At 48.1% G+C, this 13,240-nt stretch overlaps 1 protein-coding gene across 1 annotated transcript in view; it reads right to left on the bottom strand.

Annotated features, from left to right (window-relative positions):
- Positions 1-1,628, bottom strand: part of COL12A1 (collagen type XII alpha 1 chain) — a 99,514-nt gene extending 97,886 nt beyond the window's left edge. Inside the window, exon 1 of the mRNA XM_075145329.1 lies at positions 1,518-1,628. Coding sequence (XP_075001430.1) covers positions 1,518-1,590 — 73 coding nt within the window. The 5' untranslated portion in view covers positions 1,591-1,628. The remainder of the gene's footprint in view (positions 1-1,517) is intronic.
- Between the last annotated feature and the right edge of the window lie 11,612 nt (positions 1,629-13,240).

The following is a 13,240-nucleotide window of genomic DNA, read 5'->3' on the forward strand; positions in this document are numbered from 1 at the left end:
ACGCAGCACAAGAGGGAGGCAGCAGGCTGATTCTCTCCTAGGGTGACCAGATGTTGTACTACCGGCAGAAACGTCATCCTTTTCCAGAAAGCCAGTCTACTTTACATCTGCGTGCCCCAAGGAAGCACCGCTGCTGGGCGTGCAAAAGCCTCAGAGGCATCTCTAAGACACCGTGCTTTTAGTAGCCATCAGCCAAGGTGACCGGGTCCGGACACAAGAACTTGTGGCAGGCCACAATCAGAGAATTTGTTTCAGTTCAATACAGAAAGAGAAAGAAGGGAAAAAAACTGAATTATCAGATGCTGACTTCTGTTTTTTTCCAGTAAATCCATCAGACTTCACACCCAGCGATTCGGTTCACCTACGATGGAGTCAGGTCCCAGAGGTCAGATCAAGTCATTTCAGCACAGGACATTCACATCTCTATTTCCCCTGGCAGCCACTGCTGGCAGAAATATCATTACTACGACCAAAGCCGTGCAGCTCACACAGAGGGCGATGGGGGAGGTTGCCCCCACACTTGCTGTTAATCCGCCAGGGAGGCAAATGCGCCACGGCCAGGCCATTTTGAGACACGCTGTGGTGAGTGTGGCAGCCATGATGGGTCTCCCCAGGTCTTCATCGCTGCAGCTGGAGGCAGGACACTGCCAGAGGCTGACAGGGACCTCAACCTCCAGAGAGACCGGGCTAGGGCCCTGCAAGGAGGAGGAGGAGGAGAAGAAAGGCTTCTCTGGGGGTGACGGCGCCACGTGCATGCCAGAGCCTTGGGGCCCCGGCCGCCACAGCAAGGCCTGGCCCAGGCCCAGCTACCCTTCAGCGATGCCCCAGATGTATGTCACGGTGGCGGCAGCATGTCCCCCAGGTCAGACCTGCCACAGAGGCCAAAGCGTCCCCGAGGGAGGGTCCAGCCACCCCAGGGCTCGGCCGGGGGTCGCCCCGCTGAGCAGGGGAGGCCGGTGCGCCGGCAGGCCGGCGGGGCGGAGGCGAGCGGTCCGGCCCGGACAAAACACACAGGCGCAGAGAGCCAGACACTGTTGGAGCATTTTATTTCAAAGCTGCGGGTTGTTGGGTGGTGGGTTTTTCGTTTCCTCTCTCAACATAACTAAACGAGACTCTACAGCACAGAGCCCAGCCATTCTCGGTCCGTCAACAGGGCAGCACCGCAGGCCCGGGCCGTGCCGGCCTGCCTGCCGGTGGCAGCAGTGGCAGCGGGCTCCTCGGGGCTCTGCGCCCGGGCGGCCGCGCCGGCTGGCCCGCGTCCTGTCTGCGGGACGGTGTGGACAGCACACCAGAGAGACAGAGAGAGGGAGCTACGGTCCGGCTGACTAGCCGGGAGAAACAGAGCACAGAAGGAGCTGGGCAAGGAAGGAGAGGCGTTTCTCTGAAGGAGAGAAAGAGAGAGGGTGAAGTAGTACACTCAAAACCAGAGAGGGCGAGAGCCGGTAGCTCAAGGCTGGTTGGGAGGTTTGCTGGTCAGCGGGGCACCGGGGGCACGGGGGCAGGGAGGGGAAGGTTACCTTCAGCCTCGATGGAGGAGAGGAGGGCGGCTGCACACAGAGCAGCGACAGCCGAGCACAGCGCTGTCTTCATTTCTGCCCTTCTGCCCTTTCAGATCACAACAACATGAATGAATCTGCAGTGATGGGGGGTGGGGGGGAAGGGAGAAAGGAGAAGGAAATGATATGCGTGGATTAGAGGATTGTGTGGGTGTATTCATGAAACATAAAAAAGACGAACCGTAGCTTTCACTTTGTTCCCTTATCCCCAGCCCCCACCCACGGGACCAGGTTGAAACCTCTAGACTTGAAAGCCGTCCAAGACGATGACAGATCTGCATGACTAACTGGAGAGTCTCGTCTCGCAATAATGTGCCTTTTGTTGCTGAACCCTTTCCAATCACGGTAAGCACATGCGGCTTTAACCTAGTTGGGGTTAATTTGATCAGGGAAGCGCAGTGAAGATCCGAGCCTCTGCACAGGCAGGAGCCAGGAGGGAGCCCCATGACTTCATCGCCGAGGGTGATGATAGCTAATTCAGAGGTCATTCCTGCCTTGGATCAACTAAATGTCTCTTTCAGCTGGGGATTTTATTCGGCTCCTTTTTCATAACTGTTGAAGCACTTAGTTAGCTGTGTTTTAGTGGTCTCAAGGCAGTTTGGAAACTGTAATAAAACTTTTTTTGAGGGGTTCTGCTTACGAATGTGCTATTCTTCATTTCTTGAAGGTCTGAAATAGATTATACAGAAGCGTGTGTAACACACATCTGAAACCTGACACGGCTGTCTAGCCATGATGTTTCAACATCTGATAATTCATTTACACGTCCTAAGAGAAAATAGATTTAAAATACACTATAAAAAGCAGGCAGGCGAAAGAGTCTCTCAATCACTGCAGGTTGTCTAGCAAAATAGGTGGGATTAGGCCAAGTTAGAGGTTCCTAATTGCAAGCTGCTATACCTTCACAACTATATGCTCTAGGTTACGTCAAATTACTCCCAGTTACTCGGGAAAAACTTCCAAATTATTTCCTTGTGTAAGTAAAGGCTAATATGAACAGTCCTCATCGTATTTGCATATAAGTGTTTCTAAAGTTTGGGTTTTTCTATCTTGGGAAGTAGGGGAGGGGTAATTTGTTTGACTAAAGTCATAAATGTATCATATATCATAATTAGGCTGGAGGAAAGAGAATTCCAAAAGCAATTAGGCAACAGATTTTATCGGGAAGGTGCCAAGAGCAAAACAAAAGAAAAATATATAAATCATTAGTCCGCAGAAATAGCTGAAGGGGAAAATAATATTCTTCTGCCATCTAGAGAACTAACCAGCAAGGCACATTTAGTGGGTAGACGCTATGGAGATCCAGGAATTTCCCAGTTACCAATGCTGAACTTAACAGGCTTCTGCTGGGCAGCTGTATATACTTGCCTTAGCCAAATGCCTTTACTGCACATAAAAATACCAAGAGCTCAAAGAAAAACTAAGCAATGGTTTCAGTCCAATGGTACCTCCAGTGGGTAAACAGAAGAGTAACATTGACCGTCACGACTCCCTGACACTAGCACAAGAAAGACCAAGGTTAGCATTAAATTGTCCTGAAAGCTCCAAAATCGTATCACTGCTCTGCATGGGAAACGGCTGTCCCTGAGCACATCTACTGTGTTCTGCAGCGAGTTTAAGGATTGCCTAAACTCAACGTAAATGGACTTTCATCCCGGAAATCTTGTGTGGGCTTGGAGTGCCATCTTTTGATCCTTTTAAAGAGCAACAGAAATTAATCATCTCACAAAGGCACCTAGGAGTTCACTACTGCTGCAGGTCTACCATTCCTGATACACATTTTTCTTTCATGAAATAAAACGCCTCAGCCAAAGCATTCATTTGCCCACCTAGAAACACTTTGTTTCTTTCTCACAAACTTAGGTGTGTGAAAGAAAGCCTGGAGGTGGCAGAGGAAAGGTCCTCTTGCTGGCTCAGCAGGGACACAAGCAGACTTTGTGTCAGAACTAAAGGTTTTCTCACTGACCTTTAGAGACCACTTTAAAAAAAACGGGCTTTCACCAGCGCCAGTCCCATCTCACGCTAATTCAACCTACAAAAGCTTAGCCAAAGCATTTTCAAACCGCACAGTGCATGACATTTACCACTTTCAAGAAGAAAAAATAACCTAACCGAAAAAACCCACAGGAAAAAAAACCCACTACCTATTAAAGGCATTAAAAGCTGGAAACAGGAGAAAGCATCACCGGCAGCTACACACACGAGGGAGGGAAGCGAGAGCTCCTACCGAAGCCGCAGCGGCAGCGTGCCTGCAGGGGCGCTGACACCGGGCTCCGCCTGGAGCCTCCGGCCGGAGAGAGCCACTGCGGCCAGGACGCCGCCACGGCCACCGCCGCCTGCACTCCTGCCCGGGCACCCGTCCGCCGGCAGCGCCGGGGCCGGCAGCCCGCCGGGTTCCCCCGTGCCTTCCCCGGGGCGTGACAGCCAGCAGCCCCTCGGGGCGCCCTGCTCTGCCCCGCTCCTCCACCCTCTCGGCCTCACGCCTGCAAGCCGGCTCTGACATGCCCAACGCGCGCACACAGACACACGCACACACGCTCTTTCCCCTCCCCGTGCCAGCCTTCAGCCCGGCGCTGCTAATCTCAGCCTAAAGTGCATCAGAAGGGGCTGCGTGCGCGGTGCGTTCGGACAGGCAACGGGGAGGGCAGGGGATCCCCGCTCCTGCGCGGGCACAGACCTTCAGGGGCGGCTGCAGGGTGCCGGGGTCGGTGACGGGGCAGCTCCTCCAGCGGCGACTCCGGCGGTGCCTGCAGCAGCAGCCGCAGCCGTCGGACCTGGATAAAGGGAGGAGGAGAAAGGATGAAGCTCCGGGGGCACCTTGTGGAGGGAGCAGCAAGTAGCAGCGGCGGCGAAGGAGGAGCAGAAGCAGCGGCAATAGCTGAGCGCAGAGGAGGCGCCTCGATTACTGTAGCTCCTGATGCGAGGGGTCCGTCTGGGAAGACTTGCCTTCTCCAAGTGGGAAGAGCCTCTTCTCAATCTGCTACTTAATAGAGGGCTGTTCCCAACTCTCAATTTACCCTCGTAAGCGGTTACGAAACTGCAGGGAAGGTGGACTGCTGCCACCGGGTGATATATGCGCCGCTCTGCTCCAGCAAGGAAGGGGATCCACTTCTGGAAACTGGCGCATACCTCCGCGCATTCCTGCGGCATGAGGCGGGCGGCCGCCGCGGCAGCGCGCCCGGGGGCAGGGGCCCGACCCGCCGCCCCTCCCTCCCCTCGGCTTCCCAAACGGGGGGGACACGGGAGGGCAGTGGAAAAACTGAGTCCCTGGGCACGGCTTCGACGGACGGCGGCGCGGAGGGCGTCCCCGCGCGGGGGTTTCATGCAGTGCCCGTCCCCCCCGTTCGCCCTCCCGGGGCCGGGGCTGGTCCCCGGGACAGCCTCGCACAGAACCGCGGGCAGCCCCGGTGCTGCGGCCGGGAGCTTCGGAAGCAAAGAGAACATAGTAATTTTAACACAGTTCAGGTGTGTCTGGCCTCCACCCTATGTAGCCTAAATATATTAAACCACCTCCCTCGCCACATAGGCGCTTTGCTTCGAGCACAAGGCGCCGCCGGCACCAGCTGCCGCGGGCCTCCGCCGGCAGAGGGGACGGGGCGCACGGCTCCCGCCACCTCCTCCCTCAGACCCTGCGGGCAAACCCCCGCCCGTGGCCCCTGTCTGAAACCGCGTGCCTTCAAAAGAAATTGCACCTTCCAAAATCGGGCGAGAGGCTCCGCAAGGCTCTCCCATCGCTCGCTCCTGGGAGCCTGCCCGCGGCACCCGGCGTGTCCCAGCGCGCCGTGCCAGAGGGTGACACGGCGGGACATGCGGCCCCTTCCCTGCCCGGGGGAAGCAGGTAGTCCCCGGCCGGGGCCAGGCAGGGCTTCCCGGGGCTGCCGCCGGCTCCGCGCCACAGCGAGGTCTGCTCCCGCACCCGTGAGGAATGGCAGCCCCGGTAACGCTCTCGGAAGAGGCTCCTCCGGGACCCCTTCGGGCTAAAATACGGGATGTCACCGTCCCCGCGGAGCGGGTCCGCAAACTCGGGAGGCGGAAAGGGCACAGAGAGCGGCGAGGAGCGGGGACACACAGGGAGAGAGAGAAGCTGCGGGTGCCCCACCGCCGCAGCCTCGCTCGCCTCCCTCCCCTAGCGCCGCCCGCGCCGCGCCGCAGCCGCAGCCGGGCCATTCGCGGTGCGCGGGCGCCCCCCGGCGGCGGTGGGCGGGCGCGGAGCGGGGCAGCGGCGGCCGTCCCGCCGCGAGGGCTTCCGCGGGGCGGCCAGGGCCGGTGCTGCTGTTCGACAGCAGCTTACAACGGGGAGGGACAAGAAGGAAAACAAAAGACTGGGAAGGCTGGGGAGAAGGAGAGACAGGGGCAACCCCTCAGCGCGGAGTTTAGGACCCCGTGTTTGGGAGGTCTGTAGTATCTTGGGGGCATATTGGCCCCATGTCAGCTTTTAGCACATACGTGGATTTCAGAGCAATCAGAATGAGTTCCAGCCAGGGTGGAAGTACCTGATAGTGGAGATTAATAGTTTACCGAGGGACGGCTCCTGGGCACTTTTCCGCAGGGTTGGGAGATCAAGGACATGTCGACGGGAGGACTTGTCTCTCCCGAGCTGAAGCGGGTTGTCTTCATTTCTGTAACAGCCCAGTTATCTGCATGAGAACCCAAATGCTGAGAAGAAAGTGATAACCAGAAGATGTGCACTGACATTTCCAGACACTTTGGAAGCAAGTCAGCTACTCTTAGGGACACGCCACAGCTTCATCTGTCTGGTATTGATAAAATGCACTTTCCAAAGGCAACACCTCCTCCGCTGATAAACTTTCAAATATTTTTGACCTATTAACCCCCTTGCCCAGCTGTTTGAGTTGGATTTTCTCTTTTGGCATTTTGGCATGAGGAACTTATTTCTTTCTATCCAGATCTGATATATAAAAGCAATATTTCTAAGAAATAATACTTTTAAAAAATTTTACTTTAATTTCCTGAGTGAACACACCAAGAACACCAGTATAAATGTGGTGTGAACAATAGTTTCAGAAGAATGGATATCAGGGATTACAATGAAATATCCTTCCATTGGAAGTGAATTAGTGCAAATGAGGTATTTTTATCACTTGTGCACTGAGACGGTATTTTTTACAACATACTGTGGATTTTTTCATCATAGGATAACCAAGATTTTTTGTTAATAGTTAAAATCAATTAATGCAAATAATGAGGATGGAAGAAAATATGTATTGTTCTATTTAAAAGTTAAATCACTCAGAACAATTATTTGGTACTAAATCTACAACTGGATTTACATGAGTGGAGGCTTTGAAACCAGTGGGTCACTTAAGGGTGCAAGAATCTCATAGACTCCCTCATAGACCTAGGTGCTGGTGAGGGGACTATCTCCCATTCCTCTCAGCTGACCAGCTTTGCTTAATTTCTTGGCCTGAAATAAGACTCAGAGCTGGCAAGAGCAAATAATTCATTGACTCCAAGGGCAGCAGGATTTCATTCTTATCTTTAACTCTTTGTTCTAACCATTCTAACCAAGTTCCTGCTAAGATCGTTTACATGTAAAATACACCAACAAATTGCATTTAGAGTGTGTGCTTCCATACATCACAGTAATTAAATGGGTTGTTTTTAATCAGCTCTGTTGCTATGTACATTCATAGTCTGAGTACATAGTATGTGATGCAGAAGGCATTTCTGAAATGCGTAAACATTTACTACCACTCTCCTGTCTGCTTGTTTCTTAGACAAGTGTTAAACACATTAAGACCTTGCACTCCAGCTCTGCAATTTTCTTTGCTATCTAAGCTGAATAAATTGAAACAGTGACAAATTTAAATACAAAAATCAAGATTTGAATTTGTATTTATGCTTTTAATAATATTGCCCATTTCTGGTGTAGGTATGTGATAGTAATATTGCAGGCAACCAGGAATTTCTTAGAAATTTTGAACTGGTTTTGGGTCTAGAGAAATTCAAGATACTTTGTGCTTCTGGCACTTTTTTTTTGTTTCCTCAGGCTGCATTACCAGGGCAGAATAAAACAGGACGTTCTGCATTTCAGCACTGTAAACCTTGAATATCATTTTCCATGTGGATATCACACTAGATTTGGCCTTTGTGGCTTCCTGACGGTTAGTTGCATCTGCTTTACATACAAATATGGTAAACGTGTATGTGCATGTATATATATTTGTGTATATGCTTTACACAGAGGAAGAATCAAAAAAAGTGTCAGCTCTTTGAACTTTAAACAATGGATAGATTCAGCATTAAATGTTGTACAGGCAAAACTGTGCTGCTGCCAGTGACTTACCTGCATCTAGCCAGGAACTACTTTCCCGTTCAGTCTATCTATCACTACAGTGTATCTAAATTAGACATTGTCTTAGTGCAATCATTTAGGATGCCCATTCATTCCTTACAGCACAAAGGATGACCTTTCCGGTGTATTTTTTATTCCCTATTAATCAGTCATAAAGCTAATACTGCAGTTTTATATCTGCATCCATAAAATGCAGAAGGACAAAATGCAGCAAACTGCTTCCTCCAGGCCCTGCCTTCTCTGAGAGATTTCCAGTCAATGGCATGACAAGAACTCAGTCTGGTGTTTATTTATTTGGATAATTTCATTTCAGGGCTGGTATTCAGAGAGCAATACTAGTCTGACCTCCCGTAATGAGGAATGGCTTCTTATATTAGCAGTGTTCAGAGAGGACTGGTTCCATCTGAAATCTACTCGTTTAGTGGAACAACTATGGAAGCAGCGTCCCTGGAGAGTGTTACAGCCATGAAATAATTACCTACCTCACCAGGTACGTTTTCCTTCGCAACTCTTTATTTCTTTAATTTCTCTAACTGACTTTTCCCATCATGTAATGCTCTGAAAGTAAGAAATGGTTGTGGCTCCAAATAAGTATAACTGGGAAAGTAAATAACTCATGCAAAAACAGAGGTATAAATAGAAAGGAATTGGGTTTTTAATGCAATTTGGGAGTCTTACAAAAGCCAGTTAATTTGTAGGCAGTCATTTTTAAAAAATATCAGCTCTTTAATAATAAATTGGAAAAAAGTAGATGCAACGGTCTTATAGTCCCTTCCATATATATACTCAGACGCGCTTTATGTTAAAATATTCCTAAATTAAATTGGTTTGTTTCAAAGAAGCTAGTTCATTATTTCACAACAGAATCCCGATCTATTCAGCAAGCATTCCCCAATGAAGCCAGTACAAATCTTGCTTGATTAAAGAGGGCAAGAACAGAAATTAACTGAGGACAGTGACCCTGTATATTTGTCAGGTATCACACTATGTCTTAACGCAACTGTTCCTGTCACAGCAATGGACTAGCCACAAAGACTTGCAGATGCAGGTCTAAGCATTCCTCTTCTCCACATGGCTGAGCGGTCCCCAGTGAAAGAACGATGATCCACTCAGGAAACACATCATTTTAAAAAAATCAAAACACTTTTAAAAATCACTAGCCACTAGCTGCTACTTGCACAACATTACAATACAGTGTTCTCCGGGTACCTAATTGGATTCACCATATGATGAAAGGTTAATAGCCATGGGTTCCCCTACGTTTGGTAACCCTTCAACTACTTCAATGTAATTACTCCCTACAAAGAAGCACACAATTTTAATCGGCAACAAAGTCTGAAATGGTGCAGTGCCAACTTCTGAATAGGAACATTTTGCTAATTCTTCTTAGTGCTTCTATATCAAAAAATCAATATATATTGTGAGAGCAGGGTCTGTGTAGGTGGTAGATAGGCTTATAGAGAAGATAAGCTTGTGTCTGAATGGACACGGCTTTCAAAGATATTGAAAGTTCAAGTTGCATTAGCTAATGAGTGACCTGATCCCATTGTTGCAGACAGTGGAATAATTAATGGTAGTGGGGGAATTTTAAGACGGAATACCTTGTCATTAGGCCAACCGCTGATGCTGTCCTTCTCTCCCCCACAGGCAAAAAAGGCATTGAGTACAGAGGGATGCTGCAATTCCCCTGACTAAGGAACAGGTCGGAGGGAAGCTGTCAAGGGGGAATACTCAGCTGCTGCTGCGCTCTCTCCTCATCCACATCTTTCCAAGAAGGTTTAGAGGACGTAAAGGTCAGTCCCAAACTTCATGGCAGTTCAGCAGGACAAACATTCAAAAGCTTAAATGTTCTAACAAGCAAATCTGATACGAATGCACAGAACCATAGTAAATGAGGCTGGAAAAGATCCTGAGAGGCCATTTAGTTCATCCCCCATTATTTAAAGTACGCCAGGGCTTCAAAGATAAATCCTCCATACCATACTTAGTACTAATAGCATACTTTGGGGAGCTGTTTCCTAGTGGCTGACAATAGATAATAACTTGTTTTAGGTGAGTTGCGTGTTGTCCATAGTTGGACTGTGAGCATAGCAGTCAGAAATAAGTTGGATCGACAGAGTAAAAGTCTACTCTGAAGTGAAAAGAAAAATGATTTAGGAAAAAGAAAAACAACAACACCAGACAAGCCTGTATTTTTGGATGATTCCACAAAAAAAGTCTCAATTTAGTATGAAAATTTAATTGTTTGCTTAACTGGCATCTCTGCAAACTCTCAGCCTGAGAGCAAAGAACCAGGACTGGGAGATTCCTTCCTGCATGTGACTGCCAGAGGTACAGACCCCACCAGTCTCGCTAAAACCCCTTTTGCTGTTACAGTATGTCTGCACTTGTCATGTAATTTTTTGACCACTTCTAAACTTTAGGAGAGATGGACTCCATGGTCATCGTCATCCCTGCTCCCCCCTCCCCCCACTTTCTCATTCTTAGTGCCTTGATATCCAGACTGGCAGGTTGTGGCATTCACCACAGCTCTTTCCTCTCCAAAAGAAAGAGCACAAGAGGCAAAACTTGGGCCAGGCCCAAGAAGCTGGATAGCCCAGGTTATATATGCTTCCACGAGACCTATGGGGCTCTCATCTGCATGTCACCTATCACAGGTGTTGATGGACACATGGAAATTTTGAAGTTTTGTGGAAAAAAGAGTCAGGCAAGAGCTTAGCTTGCAGACATTAAAAGCACTGCCTAGGTATCACCTGTCAGGACAATTATGAACACCACATGAGCTAACTTTAAAAAAGAAATTTGTTTCTTTTGCACAAGTCGTAATTGTCTTGTCACTAAAGGGGAAAATACACAGAGCAAAACAATGCAGATTTAATCAGCATTTCTTAATGCAGCCTTGTGGCTGCTGCTTCCCAATATGCTGAATGTTGACAGTTCCAAATACCAGAACATAAGATTTATTTGGATTATAAATAGATGTTGCCCTGTGCTTCAGTATCAGAAGCACTCTGTTGTGTAAACAGAAAACTATTGGGTTTTGTTTCCACTTTTAAAAGTTACTTGAAAGCTCCTACCCACTCTTTGCTGACAGCCTTTTTCACCTGTTGGAGTTCAGTGTCTCTCTCGTGTATCAACACCTATACAGCCTGCAGAGAGGCTTCACAAGAAGCTGTTAAAACGTCTCCTCTCACATGCCCTTTGCTCCGCTGTCTTGGATGCTTTCCGGCTGGCCTCGCTACTCTGTTAGTTTTTAGCCACCCCAGTTTATTGAACATGTCTTGGTTTTGGCGTTGTCCTGATTTCTGTTATAACGTATTCTTCTCTGGAGAAATGTGTTTGCTACTAGCTCCAGTGTCTTTTATTTGTTTTACAAAAAAAAAAAAAAATCATCTGCTTAGGATTTTTAAACAAATAGGTTTTTAAGCACAAATTGCAGTCTGAAACACCACGCAGGTTCTTTCCATCCTTTGCTATTCGATTTTCTAGAGTGTAAATGTTCAGCTGGTAAACTTGACCTGTTGCTCCTTTACCCTCTGCCCAGTGCTCTTTGAAATGTATTTAGGTGATGTGCTGCTTAAGGCACATCAGAACATGGGCCTTTACTACATCATGATCTTCTTCCCCAGTTAAGAACAGCAGCAGCTGCAAGATAAGGTCCCTTTCTTTATGCTAGGAGTAGCTGTTGGGACCTTATTTTCTAACAAAAACTAGAGAATCTGCTTCTCTAACCTGCAGAGAAGCCAAGAAGGCAGACCGCCTTGACACGTGCCCCACCATCGCAGCTTTGCTGCTTGAGAACATGAGCTGCGCCCATTCTCTGTCCTGCATGGTCACCTCAGGTGGCATTTGACTCTGGGTTAAGATACATTTAGGTGCCTGCACGTAAGCCCAGCATCTAAACTTCTGCAATGGCTGATGAAGAACTAGTTAACAAACTCAGCAGTGCCTGAGCAGTTTGGCCACCCACCTTCCACAGGGCTTGGCTCAGCTGCTTTCACGTCAGGCTCTAGAGCCATTTGAGTGCCCACAGCATCTGAGACCTTTTGTGGAGCTGCCAGCTACAACCCAGGACCCATGTATGCTGGCACATCTCAAACTGTACTAGACCACTTAGGAGGCAGAGTGCTGTTTTGGGTGCCACAGGCATCCTGCTAGGACCTCAGCTGCTATAACTTGAGTGTGCGAGTCTCCTGCAGGTCCTCTGTTGTATTTGCCAGCCCCAAGCAAATGCCTCAAATATAGCCTGAGATGGTGCTAGACACCCAAGTTTAGGCAACTGGATTGAGCAGTTTTACTTTTCATTTCTGATATTTTTGCCAGCCAAGTTTCTGCTGGTGCCAAGCTTTGTAGTCTGCTCATACAAATACCTGTTTACTGGGGACCAGAATGAGACCAGCAAATGTGCCTGATGTTGATCAAAAGATGTTTAGATGGTAGTGATTTCCAGTCTCTACTCATCTGCTTTTGGATCTCTGACCCGAACAGAGAGGTAAAGATTGTGACAGAGGTTCCTGCCTAACTCTGTAAAATGCATCATATGCAGCTTTTACTGCCTAGCCATACAGTTGCTGTCTCTCCTGCACCACTCCCAGGAGTGACTTCCTTTCAGAAACTGCATTTACACCCCATAATTAATTAAGCTGGGGTAACCAAAAGTTGTGATTCCCCTCTTCTTTTCTCAGAAATCTGGCCATACATCTGAGTACTGTTTCCAGAAATAATAAAATCCTTTCCTGTTGTTGTTGTTTTAAGATTTTTTTCTATTTTATTATTTTAATAGAAGAGAATTTCTTGGTATTGCTCTTCTAAAAAATCATGCTATTTATGTAAATGTCTGAGTATGGATTTAGGAGTCTAAGTTTAGGCACTTATTTCTGAAAATCTCAGTCAAAGGGAGAAGGTGTACTAACTGCCTGGTGCACTGCGCTCCAGCTCTGTGGCACAGTGGTCCCAGTGCAATGCTCCACACACAGCACATATTAGCACACCACACTATATTTAGCAAAATGTGCCCTACTGCTCCTAAGAGATGACTGCAAAAACCTTGATAACAAAGTTGGCCTGGCTCCTTTGGGACTTATAACTTCCCACTGAGCAACAGAGATCATTAAAATGTTTTAATTATATAATTCCCTTTTGCATAGTGTTATGATAGATAAGATTGCATGTGTGTGTCAGCCTTTCCATTATAAACTTCAGGTCCCAGGGCATTAGTCGTCCAGAGTAAGTGCTCATGTTGAGATGAAACAATGTGGAACAATTCTGGTATTAAATAAACATATATAACTCAATTAGTTAAAGAACGCATTTGTAGCTTAAAGGTCCTGATGGAATCACAAATTCCTCCTCCTTGCACCCCTGCAGG

This window comes from Calonectris borealis, chromosome 3, assembly GCF_964195595.1.
Source record: "Calonectris borealis chromosome 3, bCalBor7.hap1.2, whole genome shotgun sequence".
NCBI lineage: Eukaryota > Metazoa > Chordata > Aves > Procellariiformes > Procellariidae > Calonectris > Calonectris borealis.